This window comes from Anguilla anguilla, chromosome 3 (assembly GCF_013347855.1).
Source record: "Anguilla anguilla isolate fAngAng1 chromosome 3, fAngAng1.pri, whole genome shotgun sequence".
Classification (NCBI taxonomy): domain Eukaryota; kingdom Metazoa; phylum Chordata; class Actinopteri; order Anguilliformes; family Anguillidae; genus Anguilla; species Anguilla anguilla.
The window spans coordinates 62,694,685-62,719,334 of record NC_049203.1 but is presented as its reverse complement, the minus strand read 5'-3'; the positions used below and the strand labels follow the sequence as shown (position 1 = coordinate 62,719,334).

General features: G+C 54.5%; 1 protein-coding gene across 4 annotated transcripts in view; it reads left to right on the top strand.

The window, feature by feature from the left end:
* enox2 (ecto-NOX disulfide-thiol exchanger 2) overlaps window positions 1–24,650 on the top strand; it is a 231,175-nt gene that overhangs the window by 181,744 nt on the left and 24,781 nt on the right. For all 4 annotated transcript variants that reach the window (XM_035407473.1, XM_035407472.1, XM_035407474.1 and 1 more), the window contains 4 exons: window positions 8,367–8,573; window positions 10,618–10,851; window positions 13,340–13,552; window positions 22,312–22,418. In XM_035407473.1, coding sequence (XP_035263364.1) covers window positions 8,367–8,573; window positions 10,618–10,851; window positions 13,340–13,552; window positions 22,312–22,418 — 761 coding nt within the window. The remainder of the gene's footprint in view (window positions 1–8,366; window positions 8,574–10,617; window positions 10,852–13,339; window positions 13,553–22,311; window positions 22,419–24,650) is intronic.

Below are 24,650 nucleotides of genomic sequence, written 5' to 3'. Positions count from 1 at the left end.
GTCAAGGTCTCTGGCAAAAATTACACCCCTGGCCCGGGAGGCTTCGGCGCGGGACGTATCGACTCGACATTAAAAATTCCGACAGGTCGTAAAGTCCACGCCAAGCAGAACACAGGGCGGGGGGGGGGGGGGCGGAGGGAGGGGGAACCACGGTTTTGGGACAGGGTTTGTTTTGGGGGTTTCCACCATGCTGGGAAAGCGGTGCTCCCCTCAGAAGGTGGGGGGGGGGGGGGGGGATGGGGGGCTTCTCTTGCCCTTCTCCCTGAGCAGCGGCTCATTCTGCATTCCGGTCCCCGAGAGCGGGAGACACGGGGGAGGTGAGCCCTGTAATTGGGAAAATGACCTCTGTGGAGACAAAGATCTGAGGCGGTATAAAAATCCACTAGGGCACATCCCTCCTCCACGTCCTCTTCCCTCTCCCCTCCCTCCCTTTCTCCCTCTCCTCCTCCTCCCCTCCCCTCCCTCACGCCCCTCTGGTGACGGTCATTGGTGTGGGGGTGTGCGGTCCGGCCCAGGGATAGGGGTGCGATGCAAACCTTCATCTGGGCCTCGCCCCAAAGCCTGCCCCTGCCCTGCACCCGTAAACAGTGCTGGGCGGGCGAGTGTGGCTTCCTCAGTTTCATGATGGTCGGGACCCCCACCATTCAATCACTCACTCAATGATTCATTCACTATCATTACCGTCATCTGTTACATTTATATAGCGGGAGGTTGTATGTATCTTTTATCAAGTCTTGGAAAACAGCTGAAGGGTTCTGTGTGAGGTCACCGTAACCCTTTCATAAACAATAGGGATCCGCATCAGATCCCTCGTGGAGCTCGAGCTCCTCTTTGAAAAACACGAAAACGTGGCCTGGAGGCATTTGTTCCTCCTCTTCCCCTCAGGCGCGGCGCGCCCCGTGCGGCGTCCCGTTTCCAGAAGGGTGTGTCCTCCTGTGAATTTCCCGTGAATGGGCCTGGCTGAGATGCACCGTGTCGTGGCGATCTTCTCCTCTGCCTGTTGTGCCTGATAGCGTGCAGCGGAAGACCAGCGCTTATTGACAGGACATTTGAGGAAGAGTCCGGCTCTCGTTTCTAATGAATTAAACAGGGGATTCATGTTTCATGATGGATTTCTTGTGAATTAAGCATTGGACTCATGTTTCATGATGGATTTCTTGTGAATTAAGCATTGGATTCATGCTTCGGCATAGCTTCATACAAAATTAACTGTTGGTTTCATGTTTCACAATGGCTTTATACCAAAGTAAGAATTGATTTCTGGATGCACCATAGCTTTACTGTAAATTCAGCCCTGGTTTCGTGTTTGGCTCATAGATTTCTTTGAGAGTAAAGAGTAGATAAAGATTAAGCACTCTGACTTTGACCAAAATATTTCTGGTGAATTTAGCACTTGTTTTCGGAAAAGAATATACATTTCTGTGGAATTAGGCACTGGTTTTTGGAAAACTACATACATTTTTGTGGAATTAGGTACTGGTTTTTGGAAAACTACTTACGTTTCTGTGGAGTTAGGCACTGGTTTTAGGAAAAGCACATACATTTTTGGGGAATTAAGGCACTGGTTTTAGGAAAACCACGTACATTTCTGTGGAATTATACACTGCGTCTGGGGCAGGTCTTTTAGCCATGAGCGATGTCTCAGTAGCGGTTGGTACTGTAGTCCCTGCAGACTGCACGGGTCGTTTCCCAAAGAAAACACAGTGTGCACTCCGCTGAGCCCCAAGGTTCCTTCCTCCCAGGTTCTCCTGGAGCCCCCTCCCCCCCCTGCCTCTCCCCACGGATCAAAGGGCCATATGAGCAGCATTAGCTGGCAGGGGTGGGGGCTGGAGGGGCCTGGCGTCTGGTATATATTATACATCAGTAATCAGCAGAGCCTCTCCCATCAGCCATCAGGAGAGCTCAGAGACGCTCTCACTCAATCCCTGAGCTTTCAGCCTCGTCTGCCATCAGAGAGACCCAGGCGACTGCATGGAGAGAGCATGCTCCCCTCCCCCCCCCCACTTTTTCCTTTCTTACCCCCCCCCCACACCCCACTATAACCCCCCACCTCTTCCTTTCTGAACCCCCCCCCCCCCGCCAAAACCCCTCACCTCTTCCCTACATACCCCCCCCCCCACTCTGCCCCGTCTCTGCTTTCTGTCTTCGCACTCATCTTAAGTTGTAATTCCAACCACCCCCCCGCCCCACCCAACCTTGTTTCTTCCCCAGCAGGTGGAGCATATTGAAGGGGGGTGGGGGGGGGGGGGGGGGGGGGTTAGTCCGCCTTTGAAGCAACAGTTCCACGCGATTATTTATTTTCCCGATGAGAGTTGTCAGGCCGCCCTTTGAAAGCGGCGCCCGGCCTCGCTCAATTACCCCGGCGAGGCAGACGGTCCGCACCGCACGCCCGCCTCCCCCTTCTGCTTTTTAATCAGGTGTGACCGCTCAGGATATCACTGCCCGGTCTGCTTAATCGAACCCCCGTAGGCTCCGCTGCGCTGTAGACGCTGAGCTGGGGGGGGTGGGGGGGGAGGGGGAGACCAGCTGCCTCGCTGGCCTTCCTTTCATTTCTCTGTGGTTTTTTTAAGCCTGAGATCAGATTCTGATCAGAGAGTTTAGAGTGGGGCTGCCGATGCTCAGAGCTCTTATTGAAAAGAGCTCCCCCTGGTGGAGGGTGCTAGATGAGTAGCGCTCTGGGAGGAAGAGGGGAAAGGGGGTAGGGGCTCTCGTATGGAAGTCTGATTCTGTCCTGGATCAGCTCTCGACAGCTTCAGCACGAGATGGATTTTGGCATAATGGCTCTGTTTCTCATTCCCCGCCCCGGACCTCCGCTATACCCCTGGGGTCCTAATTAGCTCGCGGGTCTTCCCTGCACATGCCTGACCACAGCGTTGCGGACCACTGCTCGCAGGCTCGTATCCCTTCCAGCTGGCTCGAGAACTGTGGGGGGGGGGTGGGGGGGGGGGGGGGGAGGAGGGGGGGGGGGGGGGGGGGGGAGGGGGGGGGGGGGGGGGGGGGGGGGGGGGGGGGGGGGGGGGGGGGAGGAGATGGGGAGGGGGCGCGGTGGTGGGGGGGGCCATGTTTTCTCTCTCCTCTGCTTGCTGTCATCTCCGTCCCGCGGAGGTTAATGAATAGATATCGATCGGCCTCGTCAGCTCGCTGCCGGCCTGTGGGAGGCGCGTCCTGCAGGGCGCGGGGCGGGCGGGCGGGTGGGCGGGCTCCTCCTCGGCCTCCGCGGCGCGGCGCGCGGGTGACTCACCGCCCCCCTTTGCAGGTGCGCTTTGTCCTCGGCGGGGCGGGGCGCGTACGGCGGCCGTCGCCGAGCGTTCGGCACGCGCTGCTCCCCCCGGAGCTCCCCGGACCTGGCCCTGAAAGCGCCGCCTCTCTCACGCCTCGCGGTCTCCGCGCCGGCGTCACTCTCCAGCTTCATCCGGCTCGTTTGCTGTGAAGCCCCTTCCAGTCCCGTTCTCCCAGCCCCCCTCTCCCCCAAAGCACGCCCCTCTCTTCCCTTTCCCCCCGTCTGCGGAAAGCAAAAGGAGAAAGGAGAGATGGTGCTGTCAGAAAAAAAGAGAGGAACTGTCATCTCCACGCGTCTCCCAAAGGAGGAGGGTTTTGGAAACGGGGGAGGGATTTGGGGGGGGTTTGATTTCTGCTGCTGAAAAGGGTCTCCGTAGACGGCCACAGGAAGTTCAGCAGGAAGTAGTCGTGCTGGCGGCGTCAGGCATCAGTGGCGCAGACTGGGGTTCCACCGCTGAACTTGTCGTGATGTGTGTCGGTGGCGTGGGCTGGGGAGGCGGGGTACACCGCACCCCCTTTCCTGAGAAACACACTTGACTCACTAACCCCCTGTACAGTCCTGTGCTGGGCTGCAGCTCACCCATGACCAAATTATTACGCTGGAATCTTTATGCAGCTGCTGCTTGCCAGCATAAACACAGGCAATGGCTGCTGTACCCCATCCCCCCAATCTCTCTCTCTCTCTCTCCCTCTCTTGTTGTCTCTTACTCTCGCTTTCTCTCTCTCCTTGTCTTTCACCCTCGCTCTCTCTCGCTCTGTGTCCTCTCTCTCAGTCTCTGTCTTTCTCGCTCTCTCTCCTCTCTCTTTCTGTCTCCCACCCTCTCTCTGTCTTTTTCTCACAATCTCTTTCTCTCACTCTCTCTCATTCCCTCCCTTTGTTTTTTGCTCTCTCTGTCTTTCTCTCTCTCTCTCCTTCTCCCTCTCTTTTTCTCTCTCCCCCTTTCTCTCTGGAATGCTCTGACTGGTGAAATGTCTTTGTGACATATCCAGCTGTGTAATCCATTCAGTGCCATTAGTCTTTTTTTCATGTAAATGTGTGTAGGTAAGTAATTCCTCCTTCTCTATTCTACAGAATAGGGACAAAGCTTTTGTGCCTGCATAAAAAGGAAAGGCAGTGCTGTTTATACGTTTATATGTTTTATATAGATTTTTTGCATATTGACAAAATCATTTTGTGTCAGTTTGATTAATTGATCATTCGTGACAGACTGCGATGTGCTCGAGTAACTTGATTTTCACAAGATAAATCACCCCATAAACTAAATTCAACTGCCACTCAGACTAATGAGGTTACGTTCTGCGCATGCAGCAGTCAAAGTCATTTCAGAGTTTCAGCCAGTCGTGAGCGACCAGCTAATCAGACTGACACCAAAGGCATGTAATCCGCTTCCATCGCTGTTTACGCCGTTAAATCTTTTGAAACGTTCATACATAAATCATACGTTCTCTTTGCCGTGGGGTTAATAAAATCAGAAAACGTGCGATGCGTTGCAGCTGCTCTTCCTGGGCGTGCGTTCGGCGTCGTCGTCTTTGTTGTCACCACACCTCGGTCCTGGGCGTGTAAAATCCTCTCGCTCCCTCCCGGAATCGGAGCCGGCCTGTGCCTCGTGCCCTCATCCGGGAGGATTAGCACAGGCGCTCGTAGCGCATTAGCGTCGGCGTTTGCGCTGTCGTCCGCGCTGTCGTCCGTGCGTCTGGCGGCCCAGGGCCTTGAAACAGAGCGCTGTGCGTTTTTTTGCGTATCAGACGAGTAAAAAACTCTTTCCGAATAACTGGGCCCGCAAGCCCCCGGCTTTCAGAAGACGCGAGATTAGATGCGTCGTTTGCGGGCCCCCGTCCTGTCTTTGTGGTGAAAGTAAAATGCGGTTGGCACGGGGACATGTTCATAATTGGCATGCGACTGTAAACGAAACAAACGAACTCCCTCCAGTACATATGACTCAGCGTGTTATAAAAGATTCAATTGCAGCGCGCAGAAGCAGCTGTTCCCAGCGCCAAGGTAGCCCTTTGTTACATATTGTAATCTCCTCGATGAAGAAGCTGTGCGCCAGATTTACTGTCTCAGCCCCGCGTGCGTTGTTGCTTGGGGCCTGGCTCTGAAGGAACAAATGGGATGGCTGGAGTTTGGGAGACGGGGCAGAATTCGGGACGCCCCTGGCGGCGGAGGTCCCCCCCCCCCCCGGGTCTATTTGGGCAGCCAGCGGTCTGAGAGGGCCCCCCCCCCCCCCGAGCCGGGGCCTTAGGGTCGAGCCGGGGGCTCATCCCTGGAAGCGGCGGTGCGATAAACAGGAATTAAACTAATCCAGGGGATGATGGATGGCTCGCGTCTGCCGGGGAACAGAGGGGGGAGGGGGGGGGGTGGGGAGGGGGCCGAGGGGCTATATCCAGCCGCCTGGCCTCCAGCCGGCCCCGCCGCCCCCGTGTCGTCACCGCCTCTCAACGTGACGGCCGACCCCCGCGGTCGCCGCGCGACCCCCCCCCCCCGCTGTTTCGGCTCAGACCGAATTACGCCCAAGAATTTGGCGGCGGAGTTAGCGTAATGAGCCCCGCTCACGCAGCAGCCCCGCTTACGCATAGCTGTCAATCAGCGCCATTTTAGCCCATCGCCCCAGCTGCCCATAGTCAATCGAGGGAGGGGGGGTGTCGGCATGGGGAGGGGGTGGGGGGGGGGGGGGGCTCTTGAACATGTGCTCCTTTGAAAAGCAATGCCAGAGGTACTGCAGCTTAGCGTATTGTGTGCAGAATCACTCAGATCCGTAGGAAGCAGTGAACCATTCACTGAAACTCGTTTCTGGTCCCGAAAAACTCATCTCAGATCTTATATGCAGGCTAGGTGTGTTTCATTAGCTGCACAAGGCTGTTTTGTCCTGCCATTTGTCTTATATACAGACCAATTTTTATGAGTTTTTTTTGTCCTTTACATTCAGCAATTTCACTTTCATGCCGCAGTTTCAATATTTCTTTTCTGAAAGTCAAACCTTGTTAAGTATGGAGGAATTCAAACTAATTCACATGAACTGTATCAATATTTAATCGTGCCTGTGTATTTTTAGCTCAAACGCAACAAAAATACCACTTATATTTCCAACTGCTGCATCCCATTTAATCATGGTACCCACTGTTACTCCGTAGGTGAAAAATAATCTCAAATTAGACGTGTTCTGTCTGGTGTAATGAAGCAGGCAGTTAGCAATTAGCCTGACATCTTTTACGCTTTCCATCTGGTGTGTAATGTAAGTCTTGCTCTTATTGTGACAGGTACTGTCAGCCTGAGAGAAGGGAGAGCATATGAGTCTGAGCAAAGGTCCGTAAGCACATCTGAAAGGAAAGGGTAGAAAAGTGGCGGTGTTTCTGACCTGGAGAGACTGAGGAAGCCAGTGCTGCTGCTTAGCCCTCTCCAGTCCGCGCCAGGATCGTTAGCCGTCGCTAATCAAAGAGCAGTGACCAGCCACTGCGCCAGTGGGTCTGTAACTCAGGGCCGGGGTCAGTACTGGGTCACCCTTTATGGCCCTGTAGACCCCGTACTCTGCATGAGTGGGTCTGTAACTCAGGGCCGGGGTCAGTACTGGGTCACCCTTTATGGCCCTGTAGACCCCGTACTCTGCATCAGTGAGTCTGTAACTCAGGGTCTGGGTCAGTACTGGGTCACTCTTTATGACCCTGCAGACCCTTTACTCTGCATGAGTGGGTCTGTAACTCAGGGTCTGGGTCAGTACTGGGTCACTCTTTATGACCCTGCAGACCCTTTACTCTGCATGAGTGGGTCTGTAACTCAGGGTCTGGGTCAGTACTGGGTCACTCTTTATGACCCTGTAGACCCCTTAGTCCCAAATAGCTTGGGAGACAACAGGTCCCGGCCAAGACAGGTTTGTACTGGGCTAGAGTTTTCACGTTCAAGCAGGTCTGCTTGCGATGATGTTCGTAGGTCTTCTCATAGTCACCAGCCCTCAGACTCATTTCCCTCCTCTTTGAAAGAGAATGAAAGACCCCCATCCAGTTAAGCTGTTTCCTCCACCACGTCCTTGTTGAAATCTGAACATTGCTGCATTTTCACATATGCTACTTGCTTTACATATTACCTTTTTAAATGATCGGTTTATCTGCTTATCCTTGTCCAGGGTGGCACGCATGGCTTGTATGTGACGAATGGTCCATTTGTACAGCTGCTTATGTGCTCAATAATTGCAGGTCTGTAATGATCCTCACGGGTACAACTGCTCTGCTTTGTCTGGACTGGCCATATGGTCTTGAAATAAATGTGTCCTGTAAAGTATTCTTATGTGGATATGCACTCTATTTCATGAATAAATTCATACACGCATATTTTTGGTAAAAGTAGTGTAGAATGGGTTCCAAGAAAGCATCGCTTGCTATGAGCCAAAAGTGGTAGCCTGCCCAGATATAAATGAGTCAGATACCATTGCAGCATAATTGTCGTCACTCAGTTTTTTGATTGATTTTTGTAGTTTTTCTTGATTAACAAGCTTGCCTGTTTAATCAGCAATCACAGCAGCCGATACCTTCATTTTTACTCCACTGCATCTAATGCGGTCTCATTACAAGCACCTTTGTGTCCTACACGTGTAGTAGTTTTAATTACAACCTCGCTTCAAGATCAATGATTTTGATTATAGCAGAGAGGTTACTGTGACAGTGGTTTCAGGAATGTCCTTGCATCCAAAAGAATGATCACTGCAGTGTGATACAAGTGTGTGTGTGTGTGTGTGTGTGTGTGTGGAAATAATGCCTAGAAGTCTTATTTATCTCATTCGTGTGATGACATATATGTCATGTATGATGTTGTGTGTTATTACACTTACTTGTATCATTGTGTCATTTCTGTTTAAACACAGACAACAAATGGCAGTCTGTTCTTGTTCTGTTCATTAAATGTGCAACTAGCTGAAAAACTCTATGGTGCTTCTCTAACAGCTAATAGCTGAAAAGCTCCTGGAGACTCCTCATTTTTCAGGTTAATCATTTGTGAAGTGGAAGGTTTCCTTTTGGGAGGGGGGCGTCGTTTTGCTCCGTATGAAGGCCCATTTTAGTAGACCTCTGATCCGGGTCTACTCCCCCCTCTTCCTCAGACCTGCCCCCGCCTGCCACGCGGGAGAGGCCCCCGGGCTGCAAGACGGTGTTCGTGGGGGGTCTGCCGGAGAACGCCACGGAGCAGCTGATCGTGGAGGTGTTCGAGCAGTGCGGCGAGATCATCGCCATCCGCAAGAGCAAGAAGAACTTCTGCCACATCCGCTTCGCCGAGGAGTTCACGGTCGACAAGGCCCTCTTCCTGTCCGGTTCGTGCCCCCCCCCCCCTCCCCCCCTCCCCGTCCTCCCTCCCTGTGGTTTTGGCAAGCCTGCCAGCGCTGCTACCTTAGCTGTGTGCATCATAAAAACGAGAAAAAAAAAAAACGCTGAAAAGACCTTCAGTTTTACAACAGCGTTTAGGACTGTAAAGCAAAGCGGCCTGACAGTATGTGCATTTAACACAACTATAAAAACCACCACTAGAGATTGATTCCGGATCCTTTACGGGTCCGTATCTTGTTTTACAGGAGCGCTGAGCAAAGTGCTCCCTACAGCTCTTGTTCAGAGAGGTTTTCTGGGAGCCCGGCCCCCCATTAAAGTGAATGGGCCTTCTCTCCGCACGGTGCTTTAAACGGGACGGGGGTGGGGGGGGGGAGGGGTGTATGGAGCTGTGAGCCAGCGTGGGACGGGGGGTCTCTGACCATTCCTGGGGAGACCCCGCACAGTAGAGGTCAATGAGGACCCGGCGACGGGACGGGTAACAACCCCACACCCCCCTTTCGAAGATGGGGGAAGTAAATAACGGCCGGGCAGCAGGAACCCCCCCCCCACCCCCCACCCCCCCGTACCCATTCAGGCTGGTCATGTGACCCAGCCCGCCTCTTATCTTATCTGGGTTTCCCAGCAGCCGGTCTCCGGCTGCATCTGAAATCATTTGGGCCGGCACGAGGAAATGAAAAGAACCCTGGGCCCTGGACCGCGGGACCTGTGAAAGCGCATTAAAAATGGCGGCCGCTCCAATAACAGCGCATGCATTATTTACCTCTCTCTCTGATGCCGCTGTCCCCTCTCGCTTGGGAAGCGCTTGGTGTTCCAGCGATGCGGCATAAACAGTGCAGCCTCATGGTCTGGGCCAACCCCCCCTCCACCCGCCCGTTCATAAATAAAGCCCCCTCATTTCTCACACAGTATCCACGGTATGAAATATTAAACAGAAACCGCGAGCCACAAAGCAGAAATGGGGGCGGGGGGGCAGGGGGGGGGGGGGGGGGGATAGCGCTCCCCCTCCATCCTGCCCAATAAAGGTTAAGCTCTGTAATCTGCTTTGACCTTTGACCTGAGGGACCTGCCTATCAGGAGCAGAGACCGGGGAGTGTAACGGCATCCTAACATGATGAAATGCATTTGTGTCTGTCGCAAGCAGAAACAGTGCTTTGTTTGTCTGAATTTATTCCGAACCAGCAAACTGGGGAAAACAAAACAGAAATAAAACGCTCTCTTTTTCTTTTCTTTTTTTTGCAATATCACTCGCGGAACAATTAGCAGCCTTTCACCTCCCCTGGATTCTGTTTTCAGAACGCAGCTCCATTTTATTATTCCGAAAGACGCCTTCGGGGTGTTTCAGCTGTGGCGCTGCCGCAAAGAGATTTAAACAAGATTCGGGGGGGGGGGGGGGGGGGGGGGGGGGTTGGGAGACGGCGAGACGGGTGCGTCGTTCTCCCATGCGGGCGCGTGCCGAAAATTGAGTCGCGGGTTTTATAATCAGGATTGACGGGAGGCCGCGCGGAGGAGGGGAGAGGGGGTCTGTAATGGAAAAACACCGGCGTGTTTCCAATCAGTGCCCCTGCTCTGTGTGCACGGGCTCTCATCCCAGCAGACTTGGGACACGCTTTTGAGCGCGCCTTTATCCGTCAATGTGAAAAGCCCTCTTAAAAAACGTACGTTTCGCCCGTGAAGTGAAGAACAAGGAGCAGCCTGCCCCACCGCCCCCCCCCAGGACCTAACCAATCGCGTGGAAGTTTAAATGCGGCGTGTGGGATAGAGAGGGAGGGAGGTGCGTCGTGGCGTAGCACGAAAGGCACGCGGGTCTTGTGCCAGATGTGCTTCTCCGGTAGGAGATTAGCAGGTGTGAAGGCGAGATAAATTGGGCCCCGGATTGCGCAGGTGTAACGCCTGAGCCCAATCTCGCCCCCGCGCCCCCTCTGTGAGCCCCGCTGACAGATGCGCCGCGACCGGCGCCCAAACAGAAGCTGGCTGTATTCCGATTGGCTGTCGGCTCCTTTCTCAGGCCTGTCATCTCCCTCCTCCTCTCAGGGTACCGGATCAGGCTGGGCTCCAGCACGGACAAGAAGGACACGGGGCGGCTGCACGTGGACTTCGCGCAGGCGCGGGACGACCTGTACGAGTGGGAGTGCCGGCAGCGCATGCTGGCGCGAGAGGAGCGCCACCGGAGGCGGATCGAGGAGGACAGGCTCCGCCCCCCGTCCCCGCCCCCCATCGTCCACTACTCCGAGCACGAGAGCAGCCAGCTGGGAGAGAAGCTCAAAGGTGACCTAAGCTCCACCCCCTACCCCACCCCCCCCCCAAGCCCCAACCCTGCCCCCCCCAAGCCCCAACCCCACCCCCCTCCCCTCCCAAGCCCCAGCCCCACCCCCCCAAGCCCCAACTCTGCCCCCCCTCCCCCTCAAGCCCCAATCCCGCCCCCTTCCGTCAATGTGTCCCCCCCCCCCCCGTTCCAGCCATCTCAGAAACCACAGCTATTCTTGGGGAAGGTTGCAGAACATTCCGGTTAGATTCCCATTTGGTTGTGTGATGACGCTATGGGACAAATTTTTTTTCCAAAACGGTCTTAAAATGTATTTACTGTTCCAAACGAGTTCACAGTTCTGTGGAAAATAATTCCAGTCGTGCTGCATATAAACTTACTGCCCACATCCCCTTGATGATGATCGTTTAGTCGTGGGGGGAACAAAATGTCTGATTCACTGAAGATTGCTAACTTGCAATTTATGAACATTCAAAAAGAACATCAATGACAATCCACAATACAAATTCTTTTTGACTGGAATAACAAAAATTACATAGAATTCTGAACCCATTTCTATAACAGTACTCAAATTATTTATTTAAAAATAACATTCGAGGGACATCCAGGACACCAGGCAAATTTATGTTGGATCTTTTCCCATGAAGCTCCAAGAATGTTCTGGCAACCAAAAAATGCTTAGCTGGGATTGAGCCAAAATGGCTGCTATCCGACGCTGTATCTGCCGGTGACTGTTTGTCTCTTATTTTAGAGGGAGAGTATAATCTTACCTCCCCCGCACGGCTCTGCTGGCCTAAACAAACGCATCCTTCAGAACTGCGCTGTAACTGAGTCACAGAACGCCTGTGCCAGCGGACGCTGGTGGCAAGCTGCGCGATGATGCCTCTGCGGGCGTCCCGCTTCTGCGGGCGAGCCTAAAAAAAAGAGAGAGCGATCGAGGTCGGGCGGCTCTTTAAAGAGCACGTTACCCTTTTTTTTTCGGGTACCGTGATGGATCTCTCTGCCCCGGCAGTCTGAGTCTGTGGTGAGGCTGAGCCCGTGCCGGACCCGTCCGTCGCAGGCGGAGGGCGCACCGCGGCCACCGCGGTCTCAGTGCCTCGCTCTGACGGATTCCTGTTTGTGTTGTCTGACGGCGTCTATTAATAAGAGCCCCCCCAGCTTCGCGCGGCCCGCTGCCGACAGGGGCCTCGCCGGGCTCCGCGGCACGGGAGGCTAAATCACGCCGTAAATATACAGCGCGGCCCCGGGGACTCGTGTTTATGACACATTGATTCAATATCCGAGCGGTGATGGATTATTAATGCAAATAACGTGACAGACCTGTGGCTCTCCGCGGTCACGCGTGCCATAAATAAATCAAGCGCCCTCCGGGGCTGTGATCTCAGGCAGTTCGGAGGAGCGCCCGTGCTCTCCGCGCGCTAGGAAGCGCCCGCCCCCTTGACTCCGCCCCCCCACCCCACCCCGCCCCCCTCTCCCCCCGCTAGCCTCCCCCGCCTTGTTTCAATAAAAATGCTAAGTCGGGAAAACGGTCCTCCTCCGAGAGGTGGAGGAGATGAACACTCCGGCGGCGAACGGGCTAGCCACGCTGCGTTGCGTTCGCCGCGCCGCGCGGAAAGCTCCGCCGTGTTCCGCCATGTTCCGCACGTCCGGTGTCGGTTTGCGGGAGAGGGAGGGAGGCCGGCCGGAGGCGAGGCGAGGCGTCTGATTGGGTCGTTAACAATCAAAGGGAACGATGGCGCCCTCACTGCTAAGTGCTGTCCTCGGCCACAGCTGCAATTATGTAAAACGACCACCGGGAGGTGCCGTGTGGGGGTGGGGGGGGGGGGGGGCTAGGCAGGAGGGTGAAAATTTAGCCTGAAACAGATTGTTTCCTTTTCCGAGTGTGGAACAAAGGGCATTTCTTTTTGTGACATCTTTTAGGCTATAAAAACAAGAGGGTTTTAATGTCCTTCATTACAGTGACGCTCAGAGACACAGTTTTATCCCCGTACGGGGCGGGGCGGGACCAGAAGCTGCAGTTCTGTAGTTGTTATTGAGAAGAGCCTGGAAATGAATTTTCTCCCCCGCTGGTGTAGAAGTATGGAAACCCACCTGCAGTAGCATTTACACGCGCAATTACAGGAGACGGAAACGTAGCTTAACCTGCCGGAGAGAGCTCATTAAGCCTTGTGAAAGCTCGGAGCCTACAGCGCCATTCAAAGACCATCACCGGGCGCTTGCTTCTGGCGGCCATCATTATTAAAATCATTCTTTCTGCCTGCCCAGCGTGACTCCCTTGTTCTTCCCATAATCCACCTGGTCACTCGCTGGCTTGGAGATCAGCTTCAGGTCTGCACGGATAAACAAATTTCGCTAATGACCACGGCGTCGACGAGCCTTCCAAATTCATTCGGGTTCTTCTCCAACGTTGTGATTTCTCCCTCCCCTGCCATCTGCCCCCCCCCCCTCCTTCCCCCCTTCCCTCCCCTCCTCTCCGCTCCTCCTCCGCAGACGATTCCAAGTTCGCGGAGGCGGTCCGCGTCCTGCTCACCTGGGTGGACCGGGGGGAGGTGAACCGCCGCAACGCCAACAACTTCTACTCCATGATCCAGTCGTCCAACAGCCACATCCGCCGGCTGATGAACGAGAAGGCCGCGCACGAGAAGGAGATGGAGGAGGCCAAGGAGAAGTTCAAGAACGCCCTGGCGGGGATCCTCGTGCAATGTGAGTAAACCCGCCCACTCCCTTCACCTCCACGGCGCCCCCTGCAGGGCACGGTCGGGTCCGCACGTCTCAGGCGCTCGGTGTGTAATACGGATCTAAGTATAGATCATCTCGCTTTGTCTGGTCCGTCAAGAAGCTGTTAGGCAGTAGGAGGTGCAGTTGCAGTGCTTAGTACATCAAGAAGTCTTTAGCAAGAAGCAGGTGCACTCACCCGTTCCTCATAGGCTCTCAGACCGCTGGGCTCCTGCATGTTATTATCACAGACCTCTTATTAGCACTGCTCCCCAAGTGTAAGCGCAATAGCCCACCCACCCAGAGAGTCAGAATAAGAGCCTCGCAGGAACACACTCACACACACACACACACACACACACACACACACACGCACACACACACACACAGACACACACACGCACACACACACACACACACACAGACACACACTCACACACACACACACACACACACAGACACACACACGCACACACACACACACACACACACAGGCACGCACACACACACACACACACACACACACAGACACGCACACACACACACACAGACACGCACACACACACGCACTCAGACAGACACACACACACACACACACACACAGACACGCACACACAGACATGCACACACACACACACACACACACACACGCACACACAGACACACACAGACACGCACACACACACGCACTCAGACACAGACACACACACACACACACACACAGACACACACAGACATGCACACACACACACGCACTCAGACACAGACACAGACACGCACACATACACACACACGCACGCACAGGTGCACACACACATGCAGACACACACACATACACATACACACAAACACGCACATGCTTAGACACACACACACACACACAGACATGCACACACACACACAGATACGCACACAAACATGCACATGCGTAGACACACACGCACACACACAAAACGTATACATACACACACACATACACACACGCAGAAACACTCACACACACACAAATGCCCACCCACACACAGCACACACGCACACACACACACACACGCACACACACACACAAAGGCACTTTGATGCGCATGGATACACACGCAGCATGGGGTAAGCGGGCGCTTCTAAAGGCCGAGACCGGTGGGGGGAACGCTCTCTCTGAAATACATTCCGCTCAGGAGCATCGGGATCAAGGGCAGCGACGGCTCCGACAGCGCTTGATATGGCTCGGGGGGGGGGGGGGGGGCTGTCAGGTCAGGTCGGCCCATTATCGTTACCGCCGGAGAGGCCATCAGCCCATCTCCGCGACCGCGCGGCGTCCTTCGCTATTTAACGCCGCGCTGGGGAGACCGAGGCCAGCTGTCGCCGTGACGGCAGACTGACAGCTTTGGCTGAGACGGTGCGGGACGGTACAGCCGGGTGCCTGAGCGGAAACGTATTAGCGCCCGTGCCGGCCCCCTCAAAAAAGAGCTACCTCCACATCTGCTGAGGGACTCCGCACCAGCCCGGCACACCCAGAGCATAGCTGGGGTACCGCCGCCCCTGTCTCTACAGCGCCCCCTGCAGCCCTGCCGGAGTAGTAGGCGGTGTCACGGCGGAGAGGCACCGACCCGCCACCCCTCCCTCGTGCGTAGGCAGAAAAGGGCGCGGCTCCACGTGCACCTGCCCCGCGAGCGAGGCGCAGAGCGGAAACAGAACCCGTGAGAGCGGTACACCCGCCGCGGCGTGACGCCGGTCCTAACGAGCGCGGTCGGAGTCGCGACACAGAACAACCAGAGCAGCAGCTGCGCGAGCGTAGCGTGGGACCAAAAACCTGCCAGATCACACTCGAGTATCTCCCTTACTGACTAGAGTTCCTCAAAAACAGGGGCGCCCTACCATTTATGTCCACTGCATGTGCCATATGCACCATTCCATTCAGACACTGTGTGTGTACAGCAGTTAACTTCAGACCATTCCTCCCCTTTGTGTCCTTAATGCATTATTTTGCATATTATTAAAGTTTACTGGTATTACATAGACGTATGTGATTCTAGCACTGAGGGGGAAAAGGTTTTTATCATGTGACAGAAGGTAAGTCTTCCTTCAGAGGTCTGACAGTCTTGGACTGAAATGCAGTCGTTGTGACCCAGGTAGAGTATTCATTCTGTAATTGTAATGGACATTAGTAGACGAGCCTTTATTGCACAGATGTAAAAGGTAAAAAAAAAAAACTGATATTGCCGCACAGTAGTTTTCTAGCATGCAAGTGATTCAAATATTTAGAAATATATTTAATACATATTTTCCCAATATCAGTACCAGTATGACATTTTACTCTCCTGGTGTGAACAATCATTTGGACATTGGACCCACAGGGGATATGAAGGCCATAGAGTGACAGTAAGTAACCAAGGAAACAGTCATGACATGAACTCAGAAAGGTGTTGAATCTGGTGTTCAGAGGTGATCGACAGGACGTATAGGCAAATGAAACACACCTCTGACAAGACAAGCGTTTCTGCAGACGCTGCAGGCTCACAGTGCTGCCAGAGCCCTTCCTTCTCTTCTCCTAGAGCTGAGCGCGGACTGGCCTGGGGCTTCTGAAGCAGGGCGCTGAAACGCTCGCCACGGAGAGCGGCGCGGCATGCTGGGTTTTCTGCTCAACGTAAAAATCAGCTGAAGTTTCTAATTAGCAGCCGGAGGCAGCAGAGCCTGCAGCTCCTCAGGGCCAGAGTTGCAGGCCCACATTCTAAAGCTGAGCTGCCCAACCCTGGTCCTGGAGGGCCACTGTAGGTTTTAATTTTAACCCTAATTTGCCACATACGATTCCTCCAATTAGCAGCTCGACGAGATCTCTAAGCTGTTGAGTGAGGTGTGGCTTTGTTAGGGTTGGAGTGAAAACCTACAGGGCGGTAGATCTCCAGGAATAGCGTTGTAGCTGCCCTGTTCTGAAGGGCCCCTATTCCAGCACTGTTAATGGATTTCCCCAACACCACCTCCCCCCTGCCTGCCAATGGCAACCCGCAGAAAAGCACACCTCCCACCTCCATCACAGGGATCCATACAGGCATTAATTCTGCTCATCAGTTTGTCTTTCACTCCACTTCCGTCGTTACAGATGTCCCCGCAGACTCCGCTGCCCACACAGAACAACCACACCTGCACTTACCTGCGTGGACTGATTATCACAAAATACACGCCTTGTTTTGCGTGTTTGTTCACTTTTCCTTTTTTCTTCTGGGATAGGTACTTGCTACGATGTTGAATTTAAAATGAGCATTTGACTGAGAATGATTGGAATCACGATCTCGCCTGATGGATAAATCCATGACCAAATTAAATTACAAAAAATACGGGCTGTCAGAGAACAGAAAAATTACTCTGCATCATTGAAATAATTCCTTTTGATGGAAAATAAATCTCCTAATGAGATTTATATCCAGGCCCTTTGAAATGATGCGTTCTCTTATGATTGTCTGTGTCTGTGCGCGTACCTTCCCGGACCACAGACGCAGTCTTTTGCTGAAACGGCGGCAGTGGCATGCCGCAGCTGCAGTGTTATCAGGATGCCTTGATGCAGTGAGTGCTACGCGTGCCGCACTGGAAGCCCAATACAGAGGCATGAAGGATGCGCGTGTGCCGGAGTGTTTGACCGCCGGCTGCCCAGGCGTACGTGTGAGATCTGTGTGTTTGACGGGTGGACTGTACGCCTGTCAGCTCGCTGGTACAGGGGACAGAGAACCCCCTGCACACACACACGCTCACACACACACACACACACTACCTAATGCACACAAACACACACACATTCAGCACACACACTACATATACACACGCTCACACACACACACACACACTCACACACACACACTCACACACACTCACACACACATACACACATGCGCATACAAACACTACATACACACACACGCACGCACACTACATACATGCACACAAACACACACATTCAGCACACACACTACATACACACACGCTCACACACACACAGCACACTCACGCATGCACACACATACACACACACTCACTCACTCCTGTTTGCACACACACTGTATAAACATACACACAGCACACACATGCTGCGCACATACACACACACACACGACCGCGCACGCGTGTGCACAGATTCACACGCAGACCCCTGCCATGCGTTCTCCTCTGCCTTCAACATCGATTGCTTCCGTCTAATTAAAGGCTGCTGAAGTAGCTATCGATCCTGACGCGGGCCTCTCACTGCTTAGCCTCCCTGTCCCTGCCACAGACAGGCCCGAGCAGAGGCCTTATTGACTCCCCGCGCTTTATTAAGACCCATTAGAATAAAAATGTGAAAGTCCTCCACCACCGGCCCCCATGCGCAGACCAGAGGGGGAACCGCTCTGCCGGAGATTGGGGGGGGGGGGGGGGGGTGGGTGGGCGGGGGGGGGGCGGGGGGTTGGGGGGGGGGGGACGGATGCAGCTCTGTCAGCAGACAGTGAGGTGCGCTCCCTCCTCGCCTCACAGTGTAATCAGCGCGCAGCGGAGACATCCGTCAGCCTGACACGCGAGATCTCACCAGCGGGTTTCAGGGCCCGACAACAGGAGCCCTGCGATTCTCCAGGTGCCCGAGCCTCCGAGCTGACTTCTGCAGCTTCTGCAGAGCAGGGGAAGACTTCTGCAGCTTCTGCAGAGCAGGGGGAGACTTCTGCAGCTTCTGCAGAGCAGGGGGAGACTTCTGCAGCTTCTGCAGAGCAGGGGGAGACTTCTGCAGCTGCTGTAGAGCAGGGGGAGACTTCTGCAGCTTCTGCAGAGCAGGGGGAGACTTCTGCAGCTGCTGTAGAGCAGGGGGAGACTTCTGCAGCTGCTGTAGAGCAGGGGGAGACTTCTGCAGCTGCTGTAGAGCAGGGGGAGACTTCTGCAGCTGCTGCAGAGCAGGGGGAGACTTCTGCAGCTTCTGCAGAGCAGGGGGAGACTTCTGCAGCTTCTACAGAGCAGGGGGAGACTTCTGCAGCTGCTGTAGAGCAGGTGGAGACTTCTGCAGCTTCTGCAGAGCAGGGGGAGACTTCTGCAGCTTCTGCAGAGCAGGGGAAGACTTCTGCAGCTTCTGCAGAGCAGGGTGAGACTTCTGCAGCTTCTGCAGAGCAGGGGGAGACTTCTGCAGCTTCTGCAGAGCAGGGGGAGACTTCTGCAGCTGCTGTAGAGCAGGGGGAGACTTCTGCAGCTTCTGCAGAGCAGGGGGAGACTTCTGCAGCTGCTGTAGAGCAGGGGGAGACTTCTGCAGCTGCTGTAGAGCAGGGGGAGACTTCTGCAGCTTCTGCAGAGCAGGGGGAGACTTCTGCAGCTTCTGCAGAGCAGGGGGAGACTTCTGCAGCTGCTGTAGAGCAGGTGGAGACTTCTGCAGCTTCTGCAGAGCAGGGGGAGACTTCTGCAGCTTCTGCAGAGCAGGGGAAGACTTCTGCAGCTTCTGCAGAGCAGGGTGAGACTTCTGCAGCTTCTGCAGAGCAGGGGGAGACTTCTGCAGCTTCTGCAGAGCAGGGGGAGACTTCTGCAGCTGCTGTAGAGCAGGGGGAGACTTCTGCAGCTTCTGCAGAGCAGGGGGAGACTTCTGCAGCTGCTGTAGAGCAGGGGGAGACTTCTGCAGCTGCTGGAGAGCAGGGGGAGACTTCTGCAGCTTCTGCAGAGCAGGGGGAGACTTCTGCAGCTTCTGCAGAGCAGGGGGAGACTTCTGCAGCTGCTGTAGAGCAGGTGGAGACTTCTGCAGCTTCTGCAGAGCAGGGGGAGACTTCTGCAGCTGCTGTAGAGCAGGGGGAGACTTCTGCAGCTGCTGTAGAGCAGGGGGAGACTTCTGCAGCTTCTGTAGAGCAGGGGGAGACTTCTACAGCTTCTGCAGAGCAGGGGGAGACTTCTGCAGCTTCTGCAGAGCAGGGGGAGACTTCTGCAGCTGCTGTAGAGCAGGTGGAGACTTCTGCAGCTTCTGCAGAGCAGGGGGAGACTTCTGCAGCTGCTGTAGAGCAGGGGGAGACTTCTGCAGCAGCTGTAGAACAGGGGGAGACTTCTGCAGCTTCTGCAGAGCAGGGGGAGACTTCTGCAGCTTCTGCAGAGCAGGGGGAGACTTCTGCAGCTGCTGTAGAGCAGGTGGAGACTTCTGCAGCTTCTGCAGAGCAGGGGGAGACTTCTGCAGCTGCTGTAGAGCAGGGGGAGACTTCTGCAGCTGCTGTAGAACAGGGGGAGACTTCTGCAGCTTCTGCAGAGCAGGGGGAGACTTCTGCAGCTTCTGCAGAGCAGGGGGAGACTTCTGCAGCTGCAGTAGAGCAGGGGGAGATTTCTGCAGCTTCTGCAGAGCAGGGGGAGACTTCTGCAGCTGCAGTAGAGCAGGGGGAGATTTCTGCAGCTTCTGCAGAGCAGGGGGAGACTTCTGCAGCTGCAGTAGAGCAGGGGAGACTTCTGCAGCTTGTGTAGAGCAGGGGGAGACTTCTGCAGCTGCTGTAGAGCAGGGGGAGACTTCTGCAGCTTCTGCAGAGCAGGGGGAGACTTCTGCAGCTGCTGTAGAGCAGGGGGAGACTTCTGCAGCTGCAGCTGCTGTAGAGCAGGGGAAGACTTCTGCAGCTTGTGTAGAGCAGGGGGAGACTTCTGCAGCTGCTGTAGAGCAGGGGAAGACTTCTGCAGCTTGTGTAGAGCAGGGGGAGACTTCTGCAGCTGCTGTAGAGCAGGGGAGACTTCTGCAGCTTGTGTAGAGCAGGGGGAGACTTCTGCAGCTGCTGTAGAGCAGGGGAGACTTCTGCGGCTTTGTTAGTGAGGTGGTTTGTTATGTAGCAGGCGGCCTGGTTTCCCTGGCCCCGAGGAGAACGGGAAGTGTGGCGTAGCGTGTGTGGCGTAGTCAAGCCTCCCCCTGCTTGGGCTGGCATTCACAGACTGGCATTTAATGGGCAACATGGCCGCCGTTCTTTTACCCAGCCAGCCGTCAATTCCTCCAGGAGCGCGTGGGATTTTGTGCTTTTGTTCTTCAGTTTGCTTCCGTCTGTCTGGGATGGGATTGGGTTTTTTTTTGCATGAGGACGCGCTTATATGTGCCCGTCTGTGTGTGTGTCTGTGTGTGTGTGCATGTGTGTATGTGTGTGTGCCTCTGCCTTGCGTGTGGGCTTGTGGGGATCCCCCCCCCCCCCCCCAAAAAAGAGGCTATGACTAGATCCGGTTCCTGGGGAGGTGGGGGAATGGGGGGTGGGTTAGACACTTGAGCTGCCAGCAGACAGAGCTGCCGAATTCCCCGCAAAGAAACAAAACGAAAAGCAACGCTCTCAGCACTCTGACAGCTCTGCGCGTGTGACTAATTAGCCTCGCTCTGAAGGGAATATCCCCGCTCAGGTCGTTAGCGTTCGCCCGTTCTCTTACGCCAGCGGAATCGCGGGGCTGACAAAATCATTAGCTCTGTCGGAGTGCCAGGGTCCTGCCGCCCTGTCAGTTTAGAAACACTCGTCTGCTGACGTCCCCACACGCCGGCCCGCCCTCACTTTCCGAACGCCAGCGTCTGCTGCCACAGCATCACAGCGTACCGTCGGGGAGAGGGGACAGGAAGTGACACGGGCGCTCATTTCCCGTTCCAGACTCTCAGACAGACGAGCTCGCCTGTGCGTGCGGGCGCAGACGCAGACACGCACGCACACGCGCGCGCGGCGAATCCTGTGGAGGCGTGTCGCTCGCGGCGCGTGCGTTCCGATAAGCGGGGAGCCGCGTGTGCTAGTCGCTCCGCGCGCATGCTGGGTAGATCGCATGGCCTGCGCTCGCTGCGATTGGCTGTCAGAGGTGTGTTCCAGAACGGGAGTCATCACCGTGTGGAATTAACGGCTTACCCCAGACCTCACACACCAGCCAGCCCAGGTACCTTAAAGGTTTTTACTTTTTATTTTTTTATTTTTAAACACCTCACACAGATCCATCCTTTCTCTCCTCCTTGGGGTTTTGTGTTGTGGTCGATGTTTTCAGATGCTGAACGTTATTGTGGGAAATGTCCTGCCTTTAGCTGTGTGGAGATATCTCTGTTCTTGGAGGTTGCGCATTAAAGGGTGTTCGCCGCCGATCTGGCCAAATATCTAATCCATCTATGCAGCGAAAATAATGAAGTGAAGCAGCCTCACAAGGAACATTCAGTTCATTAGGGCTGAGCTGTACGCTGCTGGTAAAAGTGTCTGCATTCTGAGTGTGTTGGAGTATCGATAAAGGTGCGGAGTGCCAGCGGTAATTACAGAGAGAGAGAGGAGAGAGCGTGAATGCGAGGGCGTTTTTTTTTTCTCTCTCCAGGTACAGGAGGTGAAATCCAATTGCTTCCCCCTTTTATAAATCTGCCACTTATTTCCCCCTCAAAATACCCCCGGGCTCTCGCAGGGGCGCTTTGACAGAAATTGCCAGAAGGTATGCCCCGAGAAGTGGGGGGGGGGGGGGGGGGTGAAGAGAAAGGACGAGCTGGCCGTCGCTGTGGTCACGGGCCAGTGGAGACAGGTGGCTTTTCCCTCTGTAGCCGGGAGTTCGAGAGGCGGCCGGGACGGTCGGCCTGCCCCTGCCCCTCCCCCCGCCGCCCGTCGCCCCGCCTCGGAGGAGAGTGAGGAAACGTGACTGCCTTCTACCTGATTCCAATTTTCTACTCCTCTGCTCTTTCTGCTTGCCCTCTCTCCCTCCCTCTCCCCCTCTCTCTCTCTCTCTCTCTCCCCCTCTCTATCCCTCTATCTCTCTCTCCCCCCCCCCCCCCCCCCACCCTGGACGGTCCTCTGCCCCCCCGGTCACAGTTGAACAGATTGTGAGTGTATTCCACGCATCCTCCAAACAAAAGGCGTGGGACCATTTCTCCAAAGCCCAGCGCAAGAACCTGGACATGTGGCGTAAGCAAGCGGAGGTGGGTGCCTTATCGTTGCTCTGTTTTTTTTATTTATTTCTTATGCCCTTTTCCCCGTCCTTCCCTCCGAATCCTTCCAGCTCACAGGCTGAGGTATCGCACTCATCGTCCACGGCAACAGACCTGTTGATTGTGTCAGCCCCCCCCCCCCACCCAAATCCCCTCCCACCCCCACGCCCGCCCGCTCACCTGACCTGTTCTCTCTCATGAGCTCCTCACGTTTGGACAGCGTATTGATTTGGCATTAAGCAGGGGAGAGAAAAGGCCCAGCTTTGCGCTCCAGCGCTCTGAGCATCAGAGTCTGTGTAGGAGGCTGTCCCCTGGGCCCGCGCGAGCTCCAAGCCCAGGCCCGCGCTCCAGCAGAACAGGTAATGCGGCCGGAGCGGCGAGTCTGAGCGGATCCTCAAAGGCGCCCGTGGAAAAGGTAACGCTGCAGGCTGTGCTTCTGCGCTTTTACGTCATTCCCAGCCTGACTCACCGCCACCCCTGGATCAGTTATGCACCAGAAATGCTCCAACTCTTCACGTAAAGTGGGATTCAGTTTCCTGCGGGTTCCTGAGAATTTTCAAAGGAAATCTTTTGTTGCTGAACAAAAGGTGCAATCATACGAATGACGGATTTTATTTTGAGCACTGGGGAAAATAGAGGTTTAAAGCATTACAAATAATTACACGACTCAGATTCCCAGGATACACATGCTGTGGTACGCTGGCCAAGTCAATAAAGTTTTGCATGTGCAGGTTTAGATTCACCGTTTTGGTTGATGTCACCTGCTTGAGCCCACATTACTCCAATATCAGGCCTGTTTGTATGTTTTGTTTCTACACCAATTGGGGTCAGCCATCTTGAGATGGAAAGATTTTATCAGTTAATGAGTAATTATTGTATTTTGTTGGTTGTATTTATTTCATTTCGTCCTGTCCCTCAAGCACAAAGTTAATTATGGAAAATCTTTTTTGTCCTGTAATGCCAGATGTTCAGGTGTAACATATGCGTTCAGCGGCTACACAATTTGTAAATTACATTCGTGGCAAAAGCCTTTAGGCTTTGGTGTGCAAATATGATATTTTCAGTGTAATTATCCGGTTCGCGTTTTGCACAGAGGCAAAGAATCAAAGACGGATCGAAATATTGTCAGTTTTTTTTTTTTCCCAATGAGAATATGCTAATCCCCAAAACACCCTTTGCATTATTAGTCTCTTTGGCTGCTCAAACCGTGGCTTTTGCAGAACGCGGAAGGCTTTAACCGACGCGTATGAGGCGTGCATCGCAGCACATCGTCTTTCCCGCTTCGGTTCGCGGGTCGTTTTTTACCAGCCATGAGCGTTTTGGCACGTTTGTAGCCGCGCGATTCGTCGTTCGTCGCGGGTCCGCCCGATTCGAGTTTTGGCGTGGAGAAATCTTCGCACGTGAGGTGTGACGGTAATTGGGAAACAGCGCGATTTCCGCGCGTACGGTTCGCCGTGCGTCTCTGAACATTCGTTTCATGTCTCCGGTCCCGTTTTCCGATCCCAAGAAGGGATGCCAGAATTAATGACGATTCCTCTTCCGAGGGTTTGAACAAACTTCCGTCAGCGAAGATCCCTCTTCAAAGACTTTCACGAGCGTCTGTCGTAACCTGTTGCGTTGTATGCGTACCTTTTCGTACGCATCAGCGTCACCGTTTCAGTCGTTCGCCTAGCGACACATCTCGAAGCCGGCTGTCAGGAAACGGAAGCCGGATCGGAGTTCGGGGGTTTGCAAATGATCTCGCCGAGCGAAAGGCGTGCTCGCTGATGAAAGGGCGAACCGCGCGCGTCATCACCCCGCCGTCATCATTCACAATCACCCCCTTTATTTTCTCATAACTCCTCCAGACCTCTCCCCCATTTGCCTCCTTAACTAGGCACATCGACTTCTCATTTTCTCCCATTGACGGGGGCTTATTTTTAGTGCCTGTGAAGGACAGGACGTCTCATTTTCCCTTCCTCCCGAGCTGCTGCGGGAGGCTTTTTTTTCCCCCCCTCCTTTCGCGCTGTTGAGTGAGTCGAGCCCATTACCGGTGCTGTAATGGCATCGTTATTAAACACCCTTTGGCCCGTGTCTTCCCTGCCGAAGAGGATGCTCCGTCTTACAGAAGAGAGCCCGTGTGAGCGGACAGGCCGTCCCGCCGCAGGCAGAGGAGTGTGTCCCCGGGGCGGATATCACACACGCTATGCGTGCGCTCCGCCCTCTCCACGCGGTTTACTCAAC